This window comes from Anarrhichthys ocellatus, unplaced genomic scaffold, assembly GCF_004355925.1.
Source record: "Anarrhichthys ocellatus isolate YVR2014 unplaced genomic scaffold, GSC_Weel_1.0 scaffold8, whole genome shotgun sequence".
Classification (NCBI taxonomy): domain Eukaryota; kingdom Metazoa; phylum Chordata; class Actinopteri; order Perciformes; family Anarhichadidae; genus Anarrhichthys; species Anarrhichthys ocellatus.
The window spans coordinates 179,936-200,242 of NW_022280038.1; the positions used below are offsets into that span (position 1 = coordinate 179,936).

Here is a 20,307-nt window from a genome sequence, read left to right on the forward strand (position 1 = left end):
AAATAATAAAAGGACCAACTGAGCCAGCTAGGGATCCCCTGGTTTAACATCTCCATCAATCTTTATTATGGATAAAAAAACAGAGCAGTTTTCCATGGTAATAATTTTATAACGGACAAGTTGTAGAGTTAATTAATAGGAGCGTATCGGCAGGTGACTACATTAATATTTACCATATTCAGATGCTCACAGCTTCATGTCAGTTGGTTTTAGGTGGATCTGAGGAATTAATATTAAGCTTGAGCCGCAAACTGTAACCAGTCATACAGAGAGCAGTGCTGATAAAGCTGTCAGAATATTACCACATCTGCAAGCCTGAGTTCCTGAGACAGTTTGGCTGCGAGAGACGAGACTGTGGGCAGACGTCGAGTACTTTTCCCCAGACGGCAATGTATGTTTGTTTGTTTTGAGAACTTTTCCAGATTTCAAAAAGCTGCAGACCCACTGAATTAGTACTTGTTGACAGAAACTTTTACCAACAAAAATTGAATCAAACCTTTTTTTGACAGTGCTGAGTAGGAACTTATAAAAAAATATCAATTCTGAAAGGATAGTAAAGATGTAATATTTCCTTAGTTTCTGGTTTTACTTGCGATGCTAAAACCAACCACTGCAGGACATTTAATGTTCTTTTAGGAAAACCTTTAAAAAGTAATGAGCCATGTGGGAGAGAAGCAGAGCCACACAACCATTTCCTCTCATAACGGAATTCAAAGAGTTAAACAGTTTCTTTCACCTCCACTTTCTTCTAGATAACTACGTTAACGTAAGTTTAAACAAAACAAACAAAACATCTTCCCATTCTAATTCCACAGTCCAGTCACCTCATGCACCTGTCACCCTATCCGCTCACAAGAGATCAGAGAAAAAGAAATAGATGAGAGAAGGTAGGAAAGCCCTTTTCGACTAAGATATTCATCCCCGTGCTCCGGCAGAGCAGGTGTTCAGTAGCTGCGTCCGAACAGGGTGTAGTACTGGGCAGGCTCCTTGCCGCAGACGCACATCTGACCGGGCTGCAGTGTCTTCAGGGGTGAGAAGGGGATGCAGAGGCTCTTGGCTCCCATGGAAGGAGCTCCAGGCTCCAGGTCCTGATCCCTACAGGGCCACCAAGCACAACAATGTCTTTTAATGGTTGAAATTCAAACACAAAGCAAAATGGGGTCAACATGGGCAGGAAAAAACTAATACTGTATATACCATTTGGTATTAAAAAAAAAATAATAATTATGTGAATGGGAGAAATTATATAGTACTTTACAAACAACCTGAATCTTGAATACATGCATTGGAAAATTACTTTTTACCCCCCTGGATGTGCTTATTGCATATGTGTACTTTATGGACTCATCATCTGTACAGATAATGATGTGGTCGACTTGGTTGTCTGGTTAAACAAAGCATTAACTCAATCGTTTGGGCCGGTGAGATGTTGGACGTACTTGGCAGTGGTTTTCTTGATCCAATCTTCGCACTCGATCCCTCCACAGAACGGGATCTGGACAATCTACCAAGCAAGGTGAATGTATTGTCAATCGTTCCCTCAGGTGAGAGGCAGAAAATGAAACCGTTGTGTGCCGCATGTGGTGGTTTGTGTTCCTCACCTTGCCCTGTTCCAACTCTTTCTGGAACTGCTCCATCGTGTCTGCGGGCACCATGTTACTCTTCAGGTCGTCTGAAGCTCTGACAAACACACAAACACACACACACACACGTGACACACTTTCATCAGTCTTCTTGTATGTTTATGAACGCCACTCATTCTGCTGTGTATTCTCGTTTCGCAGCTGGATCCGTCACAGTCTGTGTACATCAGTTCTGACACAATGCTGCCCCCAGCTGGTTGGGGGACACATGATCATTTTAAATTTTGCCCACTTGTCTTTTTTCTATCACATGAAAGGAAGACACATGGTGTTAAAATCCTTTCAGTGAGGCGTGAAAGGTTTCACTGCAGCTCTTTCTTCCATAACTACAAAACATGCCTTTCTGTGGTCGGTTGTACTTGAATGCTAATATGTCAAGTTTCCAGCAGAGTGTAGTGCTGCATCTTACTTGTTGAACAGGTTGTTCTGGATGTCCTCCAACATGGCGACCAGAATCTTCTCCACCTCGGCCTCTGGAATTGTCCCCTTTGCGCCCGAGTCTCTCCTCACTGCGACGCACTGACCCTGCTGCATATCTTTAGGACCCACTTCCAGACGGATAGGAACTCCCTGGACGAAACACACAGACATACAGAGGTAGAAACAACAAAGAGAGAGAAAGAAACAGACACAGTCACTATCAATGCCGTCACAACAATCCTGGCTGTGGTGACTCTTATCTTCTTTGTTTTCGATGTCTCATATTGCTGCCTTTAGATAAAGCACTTCAGTAACTACCACGGCTATCATCCTATTATTTCTGACCTTGAGTTCCCAGTGGTTGAACTTCCATCCCGGGGAGTAATTGTCTCGGAGGTCATTCTTCACCCTGACGCCAGCATGCTGCAGCCTGGTCGTGTACTTAGAGCACTGGGTCAACACTGCCTCCTTCTCCTGCTCCGGCAGGGAGGCAGTGATCCCACATGGGATGACGACAACCTGGAAATAAGAAGAGACTTTTTACCCAGTGCTGTATGAGAGAGGGATATAAAAAAAAGCAGGTGACTTGGGCTTAAATGGTATGTCATTACACATTTGTCAGTTAACCTGCTGTATTTCCACGTCTCTGTGTGTCTACCTGCACGCAGGCCACCCTGGGTGGCAGTACGAGTCCCATGTTGTCTCCGTGGACCATGGTGAGGACACCAATGGTCCTGGTTGTGATTCCCCAGGAGTTCTGGAAAACCAGCTGTTTCTCGCCCGGCTTCTTCGGATCCTCAAACATGATATCGAACATCTTGGCGAAGTTCTGACCGAGGTGGTGAGACGTAGCACCCTGAGGAGGCACAAGGCAATGCAAAAAGGCAAGATGATTTTATCTTTTGTTTTGCAGTGCAATGCCTACTTTGTTCTACAACATCAACTCTAACCAATCGCTGTCCGACTGCATGAGGATTAAGTGTCGTTAAGAAGAGAAAAATGATCACGAATCACTGTCTGTTTCTCTGCAGCTCATCAAAGGAATTAAACGTAATATTCTGCTGGCCTCTGTGTGAAAGGATCAAATGAAGTGAACCAGTATACCACAGTACCTGAATGGCTCGGCCGCTGGCAGAGATGAATGCCTCCACCGTGGTGGTGTAATCTCCTCCGGCAAACTTCTCCTTCTCCGTCTTCCTCCCCTTCACCACGGGGATCGCCATCAGCTCCTCGTACACCCTGGCGTACAGGTCCAGGATCTGAAGCACCTGCAGATATATAATGTGTGAAGCACACAAAGACTTAGTTTTGTACAATACAGCATAGTTAAAACAACAGCACAAATGCTGGGACTGTAAATGTGCTGCGCTGTTATACATCAGTTGTGTATTTCATCAGACATAATGGACAGAGGCGTGCTCGTGGTGGATGTAAGGCAGCGTTGCCGGGGCCGTTACCTCCTCAGCTGCCTCCTCTTTGGTGGCAAAGGCTGAATGTCCCTCCTGCCACAGGAACTCTCTCGTCCTCAGGAAGGGCTGGGGGTGTTTGAACTCCCATCTCTGGAGGGAGAAGCGGGGGAGAGAAAAATACGTCAGTCTTCTTTGTACCAATTTTCTTTAACAAGCTTGAAACTACGAAGTAAACGTGTATAAATGGTAGGTGTGGAGTAGCTGTAGCTGTGACTGTGGGAGGATACTGACCACGACGTTACACCACTGGTTGAGTTTGATTGGCAGGTCTCTGTGGGACTGGACCCATTTAGCGTAGGCAGGGTACATGGCTGAAGCAAAACAGACCACAGGTTCATATGGAACAGCAAAACCATAAATAAAAAAGCTATTTACATATTAAGTTCATTGCATGCGTCTATAGTCCACTAAGGAGCTGTGGTTCGGACCTGTCTCACTGGTGGGTCTGACAGCAATGGGCTCTGCCAGCTCGGTCTTTCCTGACCGGGTTACCCAGGCAACCTGACGAAGATGACGACATCACCATGAAAATTATTATATTTTATGATTATTAAAGTTGTGCAGTTATATTGTTCATTTTCTTATTGTTTCAGTAAAGTACACTTGTGTTATTTTTTATGCTTTTTCCCCCTCCATTACGGTATTTGACCAAAGGGAGGTCCTCTCACCTCTGGAGCAAAATCTTCTATGTGGGTTTTTTCCTTCTCCAGGGCAGCCTGCGAGACGAACATGGGGAAGTAGCAGTTTTCAACGCCCAATTTCTTAATCTCCCGGTTAAAGAACTCTTGGATGACCTCCCAAATGGAGAAGGACCAGGGCCGCAGCACATAGCAGCCGCTGACGTCGTAGTACTCAATCATCTCCGCTTTGGTGATGACCTGGAAGGGGAGGAGCAACATTACGTTCAAGAGGAAATTTCAAAAGACGTTTCAGATAAAGACCGGGATTTTAAAAGTGGTTTTATTGGGGTAACTCACCTGAGAGTACCAGTCAGACAGGTTCTCCTCTTTCTTGGCCTCCAAGCCCAACCTGCCAAAAGACAGACAGCGATGTTAGTGAGATGCAACCTTGAAATTAAGAGGTCCAAAACACTGCAATACAACACATATTAAAGTGTACTGTGTGCTACGGTGTTTCTAATTTTGTAAATCACACATTTTATTTGTTATTTATGTGTGTAGACGTCACATGTTTTAAGAAGCGAAGATAGTTTTTGTCTGTTTATTTGCGTATTCTCCAATCAAACTGTTTTAGTTCACTGAAAGAATAGCGTGTCAAATTAAAAGGCAGTGGCGATGAAGCGCTGCCCAAACACAGTTGCAGAGCATTATGGGAAATGAACACAACTATAATATGTCAGGCCAGGCCTCCTGGTTAGTGAGTCGAGCGCAGGTTCGGGCTGTACCGAACGTCCTTTTTTACTTCTACTGAGCTTTTTGAATGAAGCTTAGATCGTCATCCCCTCAGAAAAGGAAAATAATAGATTGTGTTATTGTGGTTGTGTGAATGTAACTTATGGTGTTGATAGATTGCTGCTTGACCGCCCCGTGAATACGGATGTGCCACCCTTTGAGTGCGGCAAGCAAACAGTTTTTGACCTCAGTAGTTTTTTAAAGGCTTAATGCCAACGAACATGGAGTGAGGCGGAATATTTCGTTTGATAAAAACATGTTGTGCATTTTGGAAATGATTCCATCCACCTATATACATTTTGACTTTACAACGATCATGCTAGTCTGAAACAATCCGTTGCAGCCTCCACTGGAATCCACTTCTACAGTAATAGTATTACACTAATACTATTACTGTCGACTAAGAATAAAGCTGCTGCACACCATTCAAATGTTGATTTACAATTCAAATTTGGGGGAAACGTTACGAATGAAGCGTCAAAGCTTCAAACTGTTCGATACAGCCCTAGTGCAGGTACAAGAGTACTCAAGTGCATTAACAAAACACACAGCCATTCCCAGACCAGACAACCATGCAACTCAAAGCTCACATCAGTAGCAATGAAGCCAGCAAACCGGCTTCCAACTGCTAACGGACAACACGGAGACAGAGCTGCACCATAAAGGCAAAACCCTCATCTCCATTATTGGGGCGATAGTGTGATCATGATTAAGAGTCTTTATCTGAGGAACAGAAGTTTTTATACTTTTGCATCTTAGATCAAAACCTTTAAGAGTGCTGGTGTGTTCTGTAGTTACTCCGGATAGAAAACCATGCAGGAGATAGATAGATAGATAGATAGATAGATAGATAGATTTATTAGTAGTGCAGTGTATCAAAGAGCGATCACATTTCATCCATAAGGCTTACAGCAGACTACAAGCACTGATCAAGCAGAGAGAAAACACACCAACCATTAAAAAATCACCAAATCTTGAATACAAAAAAACAAAACCTCTTCAGTCGTTAAGCAACTGTAGCATCCATCTTCAGTGTCCAGGTAAGACATCCAAGCATGTGCCTGTGTCACCGCTCCAGTATTTGTTTAAAGACTAAAAACATACAACTCACGGCATCGTAAGGTTTAAATGAAACCATCCGCTGAATGTTCACCATTTTGTGGAAACAATTCAACACCTCCGTACGAAACAAATGCATCTCGCTAGTGAAGCACCTCATTCAACAATCTATATTGTGTCCAAAGCAGAGAAGACAGCTCAGAACAAGACTTTTTATTGGCTCTGCATTTATGACTCCACTGATCTGTCAATCTTAGCCAAATCATTTTCAGAACAACCAACTGTAGCTGCCGTATAATCTCGCCATACATGTGTTCATCTAACTGCCTGTAACTCCATACACCTTTCTTCAGTCTGCAGAGCCTTGCTGCGCATGTGGGACGACTGTAGTTAGACAAGTGAAAGCAGGTTCAGGTTTAGAAAATCCTGTGGGAGGTTAAATCTGCACTTACAGAAAGAGGCTGAAAGGTTCCAAGTAGAAAAGTTGACTTCAGATGCAAAAAAGTGCAATAACATTTTGTTCCTCAGTGTTAAAGCCACACAGCTGATTGAAATGTTGTCAAAATCACAACATGAACTGCAGCAATTATAAAATCGTAGGAGGTGCAGTATTTGTAAAAGGAGAAATGTGTGACAATACCATTTTAAATGAAATATTGCCGTACTGCAGAGTAGTTCTGGCCTATTCTCCACACTTTATAATAGAAACTTTGTACAGATTTGAGCAAAAATCACAAAATCATTTTCATTTACTTTTCAATGAAAATGAGAGTGACGTAGAAATGATCACTCTAATAAAAAACAAACACAATTAAGATGTAATGTTTTTAAATCGTTCAGCACTACTAAGTCTCCTCATAATGACGTTCACAGTATTGATTGTAATATGTTTTAGGATTTGATCTGAAATGAGATACAATTCGCCATTATAGAGCTCATTTTATACAAAACATTGTGCCGGCTGGTAACAGTTCACACTACTGCCAGAGGAGGAAAGAGCTAGTTTATCATCACCTGGATCTACTTCTTAACCCCTCTTCTTCTATATCCGTTTCCAGTCTCTCACCGTGTTTGTTTCTTAGGTCCTTGACCCTCTCCTGAGCCTCCTGCTCCTCCTGAAGCCTCCTTGCCCTGGTTGGTTTTGTCTCCTTTACCCTTCTTCCCTCCTCCTGGTCCTCCTCCTCCCTGTTTCTCAGACTTGTTCTCCCTCTCCTTGCGGTTTTTGTCCTCTCCTCCAGTGGCTCCAGCAGCGGCCACTGGTTTGTAGTCCTGTCCAGTAAGCGTCTTGTACTTGCTCTTCAGGTCCAGGAGAGTCTTCACGGCTTCATCCACCTTGTCCTGAAATGGAAAGAGAGTTGTAGTTCTTTTCTTTTCCAGTACTACCTGTGTATTTAACGCCACTCTGCGACTTACTCCTTACCTTGGGGGCCTTCTCGGATTTCAACTTTCTCACTAGCTCTCCCTGTTGGGTCACCTGGGAGAAGAGTTCATCGCCCTGCGTGGGAGAGCTGGACTTGGTCGAGGAAGAGCTGGACTGGGTCTGGGCCTGGCTACCTGGGGCTTGCAATCCGGGTTTGTAATCCTGTCCGGTCTGCTGTTTATACTCTGCCTTCAGAGCCAACAGCTGCTTCACTGCAGCGTCTACCTGATCCTGATGAAGAGCCAGCACGGACAGAACCATTTAGGTCTAGCAGCAGTGACAGTTGCAGGACTCTATCTGACAATATAAAGACTCTGAAAGCAGGGCAAACACTGGTACCAGATGGATATGTAGTGGTTGTGATGCTGCAGTTATATTCTCACCTTGGATGCCTTTTCAACCTTCAGTTTCCTGACCACTTCTCCCTGCTCAGAGACCTTCTCATACAGGCCGGTGGCAGCAGGGGCAGAGCTAGGGCTGTTCTGGACTGGGGCGGGGGCTTTCTGGACCGGGGTGGGGGCTTTCTGGACTGGGGCCGCTCCAGGCTTGTAGTCCTGACCTGTGACCTGTTTGTATTCGGCCTTCAGGGCAAGCAGCTGTTTCACTGCTGCGTCAACCTGGTCCTGGGGACACATGGACAAGCATACTGTGACTCACTTCATATTTCTATTATCCTGTAATGGGTAAACACCGTTGTATCAACACATGAGCATAATCAGCAAAAGAACTGGGGAAAAATATTGGTATTGTGCTGATAAAAATCACTGGCCGGGTCAGCCCAAATCTAGCTTTGTTTTAGCGTCGATGTCATGTCTACGTATAGACTGATATTAGACATCTTTCAAGCGCAAAATTGCTTGTCTTCAGCTACGTTTGGACATCTAGTAAACTCCACTGACAGCCCAAAGTAAGCTGTGTTTTAGCATATAGGACAAACAGTAGTAAGACGTTTCCCCACTGTAGCCCAGTTGGTAGCTAAGAACAGCGGTTTGTTTCTCCGTTTCTTGGACAGAGGAAAATGTAGAGGCAGATTCGAAAATGCGTGAGAGAGAGAGAGAGAGAGAGAGAGAAGAGTATGCCAAGCAGCAAAGGCCCCACGGTTGGAATCGAAACGGGGACTTAGTGGTTAAGTGGAATTCGCTGTAACCATTCGGAGTCCCTTTCTCATATGTTCTACTAAGACTCGTCTTTTGCATAATCCTGTTAGACAATCATTGAATTAAGCATATCAAATAAGACCAGAACCAGCCCTCGAACTACATATACTCTATTGTATCGGGATCCGTGAAGCAGATTTCCATGACTTTTTCTAAACTTTCCGAGTTTAATCTTATTTGCAGAACTTCTCCATGCCTTGAAATTACTATTTTGGATCAGCCACTAGCTAGTGAGCCTGAAATGATTTCTACCTCTGTCCAGTCAAAAGTTATATTGACTGGCATTAATGGCGTCTTGGTCATCTTAGAAATGTGAAGTTGATTTGTTCATTTTTTTTGGTGAGGTATTCTTCATTAGCAACAATAGGTAGCTAATCGCAGCACACTGATTTGCAAAAATCATGCTTTGGGCTTTAACAAGCACTGGTTTTTATTTTTAAAGTATTTTCTGTCACTTCGTCATTCTCTACTGTCTGCATCAGAATACCTTGGGGGCTTTTTCAGACTTCAGTTTCCTCACATTCTCCCCCTGTTGTGAAACACGCTCATACAGGCCCGAAGAAGAGCAGGAAGAGGAGGAGGCAGGAGCGGAAGGGGCCATCCCAGGCTTGTAATCCTGACCAGTCAGCTTTTTAAACTCCGCCTTGAGAGCGAGGAGCTGCTTCACTGCTACGTCAACCTGGTCCTGGTGCCACCAACAAACCAGCTTATTGTTGCAGGTAGTTATGGATGAAATTGACTGGCATGCAAACGACGTGGGGACATGCGCAATGACAGGACAAATAATTTGGGACACGAGCAGCGAGCGACTAGACAAACGACTTTGGACGTGAGGATTCACAGGACAAAAAATGAGGACACGGGGGATGACTGGACGAATCGCTCAGCACAATGTTAATGGACGGACAGACGACTGATTGAAGGATGTGGACATGAAGAGTGAGTGGACAAGCAGATGTGGACATGTTCAGTTATTGAACATCTAGATACCTTGGGTGCCTTCTCTGCCTTCAGTTTCCTGACCAGCTCGCCCTGCTGGGTAACTTGGGTGAACGGACAAGAGGTGGAGTCTGTTGATGTGGTGGGCGGGGCTGGATCAGAGGTGGTAGGGGCCATGCCCGGCTTGTAGTCCAGACCGGTCTGCTGCTTAAACTGTGCCTGCAGAGAGAGAAAGTAAAAATGAGATAGCAAACATTTGAATAAATAAGGTGTTTTTATTGCTTTTCATCACAGCTGACGTACCTTTAGGGAGAGCAGCTGCTGAACTGCCTTGTCCACTTCGTCTTTAGGAGCCTTGGCAACCTTTAGTTGACGGACAGCTTCACCTTGTGCTACGATGCTCGAGAACAAGTCACTGGCTGAGGTTGCGGCAGGCGCTGGGGCAGGGGGTGAGGCAGCTTTGGCTGGGGTGGAGGCAGCTTTGGCTGGGGTGGGGGCAGGCTGAGACGACAGGAAAGGCAGATTCAAAAACACAAGAGGAGCAAGAACCTGACGGGTACCAGTTTATCCCAGACGTCAAAGAGACACTCTACTGGTAAATCTGGACTCAAAGCTCATCTATTCTTAATCTCGCTATCATTTGGCCAATCTTTGCATTACTGGTTGGATCAGTTAGCAATCACTAGCGCTCAGGTTCCTGCTTCTACTGCTGTTGGTGTCCCAAAACAGCTAACTCCTCTTAGAATTTCTGTCTGTAGCCAGCCCAGGGCTGAACACCCTTTTCCCCTTCTTAAGACTATACAGCGGTCTCCCTCCGTCATTTAACATCCACAATTAGCGGAAGTTAAGAAACAAGCGATCAGAGTGCACTTGGGTCTAAATAATCAACAAGCTGACTTGAGGTGAGGGCCAGAGTGCAGCTCTCTGCTGCCGTTATAGTATTCATTTAAGAGGTCTTATACACTGATGACAAGTCTGATTAACAGATATAATTGGGCATAATGCATACAGCAACATTTGGATGGGGTTTTCTTCAAGAGCACTCACTGCTTTGCTGGAGGCCTGGCTCTTGCTCTTGTCCTTGGATCCAGCGGTCGGCATCTCCTTGGTGTGTCCATCAGGAATGTAGAGCAGCACACAGGGACTCTCCTTACAGCTGTTGGGACTGAAGATGTTAACCACAGTTAGACACAGACAGAACCACCACCGACATAGTGAGATCCAAGTATTTGTTGATCTCCATGAAATTGGATCCTTCCCCTCACCTGACGGGCTCATACGGCTGGTCACAGATGTAGAAGCCCCGCCTCTGGAGCTGGATGACATCACCTTTCTTCAGGCTCTGCAGACACGGATCGCCGAGCATCTTCTCCTCCAGCTGAGAAAGCAACAACGAGACGATCAACCAAAACGAAACATTTGAAAATGAGAAATGAGACGCACGCCGTGAGATTAAGAACACGCGTCGCAGAGCAGACCTTGGAGTTTTTATTGATGTACTCCTTGAAGTCGTCATCTTTGGTGATGACGGCCTTGGAGATGAGAGGCAGGTAGTTTATGCAGACGGTGGGCAGCAGGGGGGCACTGTTTGTGTCGGCCAGCCACGTGATCTTCGTCGTCTTCTTGAAGTCCTTGTTCTCCAGGGCCAGGCGAGCCTCCATGGACACGACCTTAGCGTCGGCCCCCCTGAGCAGGGATAAAAGGAAGTGTTTCGTTACTTCCACGCGACTCTCTACAACAATCCGGATGAGCTGAGCAATGATCCCACATACTTGTTGATCTTGGTGATGATGAGGTTGCCCCAGTTGATGAAGGTGACCATCTCTCCCTCTGAGAAGGTCTCAGCATCGGCTCCTTCAACCAGAACTCGAGGTCCGTACCAAACCTTCTTCATGCCCACCTCTGCGTTCTGGATGGACACAGAAATGAGATTACAATGGCCTCTAAAAGCTCCACGTGTCCAACACTACAGTACAGCGTTGTTTGTAACAGAATCACAGAACTGAATTGCTATTCAAAACATGTGTAGACACCAACAGGTCACTGAGCTTCTTCATGGGGTGTGAACATGCAGTACAGCCACCTCCTGTTGCTTTTCACTTCTACCACATTGCCCGTCTGTAGGCTGTAAATGCTCTGCACACCATCAGAGCAGTTAACATAAGTCCTCGAAGCAATGCTCAGGGCGAAAAACGTTTTTAATGGAGAGAAAAAAGTATGCAAATCTAAAAAAAACAACAAAAAAAAACAGGTGCTGAACAAAACAGAAGATGATTTTTCTTCATCTCCTGCATCAGAATTTCACCAGGCACAAACAAACATCACAAGTTGGAGGTCTGCTGATAACTGTGTTGCTCTAACCTTAGGGTGTTTGGCCACCTCCTTCATCTCCTCTGTAGCCTCTGAGACGGAGACAGGAACCACGTAGGAGCTGGACAGAGCCGTGTACCTGGGAGCTACCGGGTCAATAACCTAAAACAAGACACGCACACACACACACACACAAACACACGGGTCAGTAAAAGAAGCAGCAGACTGGTGCTTTGTAACAAACTCTACATACAAAATGCTGAGTAATGAAAGGACAAAGCAGAGAAGGATGCAACTTAATTCATTAACGGTTTGTTTAAAAAACAAATCAAAAATGGAGAGAAAAATTAGCCCAGCTCAGAAACTGACAAACGGAGAAAGCATGAAGAAAGATGAGTGGAGAAAGAAAAGCGGATTTCATGAGCGAATCAGCGAGTCGAGGGAAACAAGCCTTTTCTTCAGCTGCTTCTTCAGTCACCTTTCACTTTCACTATTTTAACAGCCAGCTCGAGTGTTTAAGAGCCCAAATGATCCAAGCAGAAACAGACCAACACCACCAACAAACTATATATTACACCAGGTGATCACAAAGAAGCGTCGTTGGATACTTCAATGGAAACTACTTCACAGTACAAGTACAATAGAAGTAGACATTCACAAACAATAACAGTCTTTTGCTTCAACAATGATGGCATGGAACCAGATGATAAGCTCGGTTTCCTCAGAATATAGAACCAGACACTCTTCAAACTATTAATTATACATTTGCATGATCATTCAAAATAATCATAATTTCAAAAATATATATATTTATGGTGACTTAGGAAATAAAAGTGTGAGGCACTTTTGAAAGCTCACATAAAGGAATGATCGTGTTAAATGAAGTGGATATACTTAATAAATGAAGAGGAAACGTCTTAGGTGCTCGCTCAAAAAGCTGCAATGGATTAAAGGATGAAGGGAATAGATGGAGAGGAACACATTAAGGGAGGAGGATGTGATACTGTCTCTGGTGAAGGACTGTCTGGCTTTAGAAATATATTTTGAAGTTTATGTAACCTAATCTGTACAAAGTCTGTTTTGTACAGATTCAAACCTGCATTTTGAAAATCCCTCTGTTAATTCTAGCCATCTCACTCCGAGTTTTAAATCATTCTAGATCACAGAAGGGCTGCAGACTAGAGCATCCTGACAATGGAGTCTCACTGCAGTACTTATAATAATTCTCATAACTGGTTTGGTGTTGAATATGAGCAAATGGCATCTCCTGTACTGAAGAGCTTCCACAACATCCTGGCGTTATTTCTTATTCTTTCTCCATTAGTTCTGATAAAAGCTAGGATCTATTTTAATATGAACAGAGAAAACTAAACCCCCCCACAAATATCCCCTCAACACTTCCATTTCGACCCCAACAGCCACATTGACTTTCTTCAAAGCCAAAACAAGCACACAGCTCATTTCAGATCAACCAGCCCATGACGAAAGCGCGGAGGGAGTGGGTGAAAATGAGCAGGAAGAGGTGGAGCGGGAGGTGGGGGAGTACCTTCAGACAGCTAATTGGCAGCTTGGAAACAGAAGAGTGAGATGCTATTTAATGTTAGATACAGGGAGGAAGAGAGAGAGGAGAGAGGTAGAGACACATTTACATAGAATGGAACGTTTACATTATTTCCCCTCACTGCAACCGTTACACCTTCCTGTTATCGTTTGTTGTTAGTGTTTCCACCTCCAGCCACCTACGACTCCTGCCCTGAGGGAACATCATGCTAACCTCCATCTATGACGCTAGTATCTTATGCGTCTATCTCGGAACCCATCGGCTATCGGTCTGATGACGATTTAGCCTCTTGAAACAACCGCAAATATTTCTGGGGTTGCGGTGTAGCCAGCAGCCAAGACTTGCTCTTCCGTCCTTGTTTACAGCCCGATTAGCAACTTGAGACGAGAGAATGGAGTTTGAGTTAAGAGTTGACGGCTAATCTCTAAAAGCATATCTGCTAATTAATGCAGATAAATGAAATCAAAACACTTATAAAAAGCTAAATCATGGTCAGATGATTGCCGAAGGGTTCTGGGATTGCATTTCGGCCATTGTGTTCCGCATGGACTGTTTATCTGCAGCCCGCTCACACGTGATAGGTCGATACTACTCAATCTACAAACAGAAACCGGCAAAGCTTCCGATGCCAAAAACCCTGTTACCTTCAGATTCGGCCTTCACAGGTATGTCTTTATGAAGATTAGTTATGCAGCAACACTATACTCAGGGCTAAGTAATCCCAACCCAAAATAAAATGGATAAATAAAAGATAAATTAGACAAATAAATGATTCAAATGTGCTTAATATTTGACCATCAAAAGCGACTGTGAAGAATGCCTGTAACCACATTTAAACATGAGTTGAGGCTGTTACAGCAAATTGAAATATTGGCAAGAAATTTTGAGGTCCTGAAACTGTCTGAAGAGGGCAAGGAGGAGTGGGTTAGTGGAACATGCATATGAAGCCAAAGTTTGTTCCTAAATCCTGACGCCAACTGTCATCACTACTTTGGTAGCTCTTCTTGGTCCCTGATGAATCCTGAGATTCCGTTTTCAACTCCACCATTCAGACGTGATGCCGTCTCTGTTTATGTGCATTTTTAAAGTATAAGCTTCACACCTTTTACTTGACTCTGGGATGAAGCAGCGACTGCCAGCAAGGAAAAAACCACAAAGAGGAAGCAACACTGGTGTCCAGACAGATGCAAATGGGGACAACAAAACAGGACTGCAATCAAACGTGGGACATGAAATGAGGCGACTGGTTTGGTTTTTTGAAGTTTTCGGTGATATGGAGGGTGAGGTAATGAGGCAGGAAACCAGGTAGCAAATGAAAGCGTTCAACAGAATGAGAACGGCGAAGCAGAAAGAAGCCATGCCAGCAGCGAACCCACGGCCCGTTCTCTGAACCTCTGCCAATTACAGCGTCACCTTCATTACTAACATACGAGCCAGGTCAAACTAACGTAAAATTAACCCTTAATCTTCAAAAGTAGCACAAATGTCAGTGATTGAAAAATGTCTGCAGTTGTATCTTACGAGATACAGTTCAACGATGGCCCCTTTAAACATTTTCATTGTGACCATTTAAGTATACAGCTAGGTTCACTCTGACAGGCCTAGATGTGAGAAGACAAAAGTAGAAAAATGTACCTTCTTATTGAAGGCCCAGATCTTGTCCCACTCCATGTTCACCACTGACCGAGATCCACCCTGGAAGGAGGCGGGATAAAAGAAAAACACGATTTTAAACTGATGCAAAAGCCTTTTAAACTCCATGGAACAGTGAAGCTATAAATAATTAGATTTGAGATATTTGCCAACTCTCTTAAGTCCTTGATTTTGACACTTAAAAGAGGAAACAAAAAAGGTAATTGTGTAGATGTAAATGTGTCCTATGCAATGTTTAAAAGTATGCTTAACCATCTAAGCCCATGGGAAAATTAAAATGTTTTCATGTGTATTTGTTTTTGGCAGAGAGGTGAGAATGTCATCTCTTGTTTATTATTTATCTGCAATTATCGACTCCCATCTGTATTTTAGAGAGGAATCCGGGCTTTTGCGCTGCCCGTCTCCAACTATGACAGATGTACCTGGGCTGCTATGAACTGTTTCAGACCCTCAACGGTCATTCCTCTCCTCAGGACTCCTCTGACAGTGGGGAAGCGAGGGTCATCCCTGGAGGACGAGATGAGAAGATAAATAAAAAAACATGGGGATAGAGTAAGGGTAAAGAGAAGAAGGGAGGAATAAAGGGGGACAGGGGGTGGTAGAGGAGGTTGTGAAAAGGCCACCAAGAGGGAACAGAAGAAATAGACGCCTTAAACATTCCGGATAGACACACGACTAAGCATCAGTCAACAGATAAATTAAACTAGACCTACCATCCATCGACGTATCCCTGGTCGACAAACCAGGTGAGCTTCCTCTTGGACAGCACCGTGTTGTTGAGGTTGAGTCGGGCGTACTCCCAGACGTGGGGCTTCCTGAGGCCCAGTGAGTCGATTATCCAGTAGAACTGCTCGTCACGATCGTGGTACTCAGTGGTCCTGAGGGCATGGGTCACGCCCTCCAAGCTGTCCGCGATGGGACAGGCAAAGTCATATGTTGGGTAGACGCTGGAAAAAATGAGGGGGGACAGTTTGAACAATGAATACTTGTCGGGTATTTCAATATGTCCAATATGTGAGGTAAATACTCCAGATGTTTAAGTGCAAATCATTTAGTTTTTTTTATTTCAAATCAATAAGACTAATAACGTAGTTTGCCCCTCCCAGGAATTATTGAATTCAAGTACTTGTAGGTCTTTCCGGTGCGAGGGTGGGGAGTGTTCTTGCAGCGGTAGAGGGTGGGGTCTCTCAAGCAGCCATTGTTGGAGTTCATGTCGATCTTGGCCCTCATGCAGCAGGTCTGACCGCTCTTTGTCCCAGCTTTCATCTCCGACCACATCTTCATGTTCTGCTCCACCGCTACACAGGGGAGAGAGAGAGAGAGAGAAAAAGAGAAGGTGTAGCTTCAGGGAGTTCAGAAATTCACACTGTAGCTTCAAACTTCACTGTGACTGGTGAACATGGCGTGTTTCCCCCCCAGGCGTACTGTTATTTCTGCATTTGGACTCTGTGCGCTGCTCCCTCTCCAGCTTCATCTGCTCAGGAGGCGTGTTGTCGATGTAGGCTTTGCCCTCAGCGAGCAGCTTTTCCCCAAATCCCATTATGGTGGTAAAATGGTCGCTGGTGTAGGTGAACTGGTCTGGATGGATCTGGAGCATGGCGACATCTTCCAGGATCACCTGAGATGCAATAAAGATAAGTAGAAATAAGAACACAAAACACATTTGTGGCAAGTTTATTTTTTTGTGACAGTACTATTTCCTTACAGGTGGTATGGAAATAACTATTTCACATCTTACCTTCTCAAAGTCCTCCTTTTCCTTCTCAGGGTTGGTGTCGTCGAAGCGCATGATGAGTTTGCCTTTGAATGTGACCTGGTAGTGCTGGTTGAGCAGAGCAGCCTTGGCATGGCCGATGTGCAGGTATCTGACCACAGAGAGAGATAGAAAATTGGTCTCCGTTAAGAAAGGTACTAAACGACCATGTGTAACATGAACCTCTCCTAAACTCCAGATCAAATCGTACCCGCTGGCCTCAGGAGGGAAGCGAACCACCACCTTGCCCATCTCAGCTCCGGGCAAATCCACAAACTTGCCAACATCTTGCTTCTTGTCATCCGACTGCCAATCAGGGACACAAACAGTCAAAGTGAGTTCCACTGAGGTCAAACAAAGATTCGGTTTGAGTTAACTGATCACAAACGTAATAAAAATACCAAAGAATCTGTGAGGATGATAAATACATAGACAAGAGCTTGTGTTGTTTTGTTAACAAAAATATTCACACTAAGACACTATAAATTAGTTTTTTCTCCAGTTAAGTGAGCACAAACACTCCAGATCAGTTCTACATGGCTGAACATTAAATCACGAATCGCTTAACAATGACTGAAATAACACTTACATTGGATTTGCTCAATGGAGCTTTCTTACTGGCATACTTGTTTCCCACAGCAGTGAAGGGAACCTGCGAGCTCAGGAAAGAGAACCAGCGGTTGACGTGGGTGAAGGACTTGCCCTGGCTCGGCCATTCCCCATGACCTGCAGATAAGCAACCACAACCTGTAGTGCTCCATTTCACCGTTTAAGCGAGACAAAGTCCACGTTAAAATAGACAGACAGAAAACGTGGCAAAGATCCAAACTGGTACATCCTGTATGGTACTACTGACCTTTGAGAGCAGCCCAGACGGACAGGTCAGCCAGGGTGAGGGTATGTCCAACCAGGAAGGTCCGCAAGGAAAGGGCCTCATCCAATCCACCCAGTGCTTCGCTCAAATCAGTCGGACCACACAGACGCCGAGCACTGAACTCCAACCAGTGGTCGACCTGCAGGTACCAGACAGCATCTCAAATGAGCGGGTAAAAATCACCGAACAGAACAGGACATCACTTCACATGCACGAACACACACCTCAGTCTGCTCCATGATGTTGGCTCCGTAGAGGCCAAGAGCTGGAGCCACCCGGGCCAAGTACCGACTGATAGAGTTGGCATCATTGAACTGGATCGCACTGAGGGAGGTGAAGGGCGCACGGAGTAGAAATAAATGAGAAATAATAGAAACCCCAAAATTGCACAACTTTTTCTACAGCACGCCGTTGGAGCTCATAGAGCAATTTGACGAAACAATGATGTCACCTACTCTGAGACGTGAAGCTGGGTGTCTTTGCCTTCCTCTACGGATACCTGCACACTGCCCTTCACGTGCTCTGCTGTCAGCAGCGCTCCTGAAAGGACAGAGGAGAAAATCCTGGGTGAAGAGATTGCCGTGAGTCTCTGTAAACATGGCTGAACAGCCTCAACTCAACTTTGTTTCGAGAATCTAGAGCAATTAAGTCAATCTTCACAAACATTTTTGGTTTGAGAACCGGTTGAACTGGTCCTGTGATGCAAAGCATGCTCACTCCGGTGTTTCACGTTACTCTGTTAGATGCGATCTTTGTAGCGGTACTGCCTGCCTTATGCAGTGGTTTTATAACGTGTCAGTACTCGAGCGGCTTCGCATAACAACCCTTGTGATGCCATGGACTTGAGATCAATGCATATACGTAGTATGGCACATCAGCTCGAAGCTCAACCGAAGGATCCTCGGAAGATACATAGACAATTCTCTGGGATAAGAATAAAAAAGTGAGGCATCCCTTAAGATTTTAACAGGTTAGAGAAAAAACAAACATTTGAATACAAAATAGACTAATTATGTAGTTTAGCATGCATTAATATATCGCCTTCTGACCATTTAAAGCGCTTTACACTACATGCCAACATTTACCCTAGTCATACACTGATAGCAGAGGCTGCCATACAAGGTGCTCATTCACACAACTAAAGTTTAATCACTATGGCCTGGAGGAGTCGTGGACCCTCTCTACCTGCTGAACCACAGCCGCTCTATGCTCTCAGCATTCTTGTCTTTGTGTCATACCCTTACGGTACATCTTAACAGTCTACCATACATGTCTGGTGGAAGAGCTGCAGAGATGGTTTTACTTTTTAGGTTCAACTTTAAAGAGGAAGACTGAGTTTTGTGGGCACCACCTCAACCACTGACCAACGATTGCCCGGCATTACACTTCCCAGGAGTGCTGGTGCAAAGCAAATGAAATAGCAATCAGCTATTATGCAAAAATGATGCACTCCACCTCCAAAGCTCAACGTTTCAATATGCTTGCATCAGTCTGCTGTTTTAACTGGAAACGCACAGGGCGCTGTTTAGCAGCTGTCACTTTGACACTAACCAGTGGAAGGCTTTGTTGAACACATGGAACAATCACATACTGGTAAAATATGTCATGTTATTGATACATTTTAGCAACATGTAACTGTATATACGTCTAATCCAAACCCACCCAGCTGGGCTAACCTGCGTTAGCTACGGACACTGTGCCAACTGATACACAATGTGTGTGTACTATTTGTGCATGTGTTATTTCCGAGTTCATAAAGACTTTTTGTGTCCGTCATTACGTTTAGTTCATAGGCATCCCACGGCGAAAGCTGTAAAGGGTAATGTAGCTCATTAAAACGACCTGTCCACATGTGGTGCTGAGTGCCACGACGTCAACTTGGCTAACGTTAGCTTCACAGAGCCGGTGCTGCCTTCTCTCATGAGCTAACGCTAGCTGGTTAGCTAACGTCATACACGCACCACTGGAACTTATATGGACATGCAGACATACTAATTTGAATTCAGATAACGTTAGGCCTATAGTCCACGTCACAGGCGTTACTTCTTTCTTTGAAATAAACAACATGGCTGCTTCGTAGTCCATTCTCGATTTGCAAACATTCGGCCCGTTATTATTACAAAATTGGCACAATTACAAACAAGTGGTAAACTTTTAATATTGTCTTTTATAATGTACAGTCGTCTTCATGTCTTCCGTCTCAACCAAATCGTAATGACTGGTCCAGTATCTTTAATTTTCTTGGACTCGTGTATTTATATAGTTATGATACGCGGATAAACATTAAGGGATGGTTTTAAAATAGAATTTATCTCATTTGATAGGGTGACACGTAGAAGGGCTTGCTAACAGCTAGCTAGCCAACTGTCAGTAAGTGCACGCACGAGACTCATTGAAGAAGTACTTATTCAGGGTTCGCACGCTGCAACTCACCTAGAGGCGGATTGCTTGTGTTGATGGTGAGGTTTAACGCCATACTGTGAAATCCTCCTTCCACAAAGGTTCACTGTTTAAGAAACCGAACAGCACACCAAGCAGCACAATGTGAAACAGAAACGGAGGCCTACCGATTTTGATGTTATGACTGCTAACCAACAACTCATTGGTGCAATACTGCCACCGACTGTTCAGGAGTAT

The 20,307-nt window shown here is 44.5% G+C and overlaps 1 protein-coding gene across 3 annotated transcripts; it reads right to left on the minus strand.

The window, feature by feature from the left end:
• Positions 1 to 30: 30 nt before the first annotated feature.
• On the minus strand, positions 31 to 20,277 carry eprs1 (glutamyl-prolyl-tRNA synthetase 1). 3 transcript variants are annotated; one of them, XM_031848465.1, is made up of 36 exons: positions 20,104 to 20,277; positions 18,126 to 18,210; positions 17,895 to 17,994; positions 17,653 to 17,809; positions 17,386 to 17,522; positions 17,008 to 17,102; positions 16,782 to 16,908; positions 16,469 to 16,661; positions 16,170 to 16,341; positions 15,757 to 15,990; positions 15,466 to 15,550; positions 15,026 to 15,085; positions 13,376 to 13,396; positions 11,881 to 11,991; positions 11,292 to 11,428; positions 10,998 to 11,205; positions 10,785 to 10,897; positions 10,567 to 10,684; positions 9,823 to 10,020; positions 9,571 to 9,738; positions 9,068 to 9,265; positions 7,807 to 8,046; positions 7,424 to 7,654; positions 7,070 to 7,341; positions 4,510 to 4,561; positions 4,201 to 4,410; positions 3,961 to 4,033; positions 3,764 to 3,843; positions 3,521 to 3,622; positions 3,176 to 3,331; positions 2,722 to 2,919; positions 2,409 to 2,582; positions 2,053 to 2,213; positions 1,602 to 1,680; positions 1,440 to 1,504; positions 31 to 1,095 (listed from the first exon to the last, which is right to left on the minus strand). In XM_031848465.1, the coding sequence occupies exons 1-36, from the start codon at positions 20,144 to 20,146 to the stop codon at positions 945 to 947; spliced, it is 5,004 nt and encodes a 1,667-aa protein (XP_031704325.1). In that variant the 5' UTR covers positions 20,147 to 20,277; the 3' UTR covers positions 31 to 944. The 3 variants fall into 3 exon arrangements, with proteins under 3 accessions (XP_031704325.1, XP_031704326.1, XP_031704327.1); XM_031848466.1 differs by lacking the exon at positions 13,376 to 13,396; XM_031848467.1 differs by lacking the exon at positions 9,068 to 9,265 and having other exon boundaries at positions 20,104 to 20,276.
• Between the last annotated feature and the right edge of the window lie 30 nt (positions 20,278 to 20,307).

What these genes read in the sequence shown, in the direction of transcription:
- eprs1 (XM_031848465.1), bottom strand. Translation starts at nt 20,146, where the DNA reads ATGGCGTTAAACCTCACCATCAACACAAGCAATCCGCCTCTAG. An exon ending in CGCACCGGAAAGACCTACAA is followed by an intron (nt 15,991 to 16,169) that starts GTACTTGAATTC and finishes CATTTTTTCCAG; the next exon opens with CGTCTACCCAACATATGACT. An exon ending in AATCCGAGAAGGCCCCCAAG is followed by an intron (nt 7,342 to 7,423) that starts GTAAGGAGTAAG and finishes TTTCCATTTCAG; the next exon opens with GACAAGGTGGATGAAGCCGT.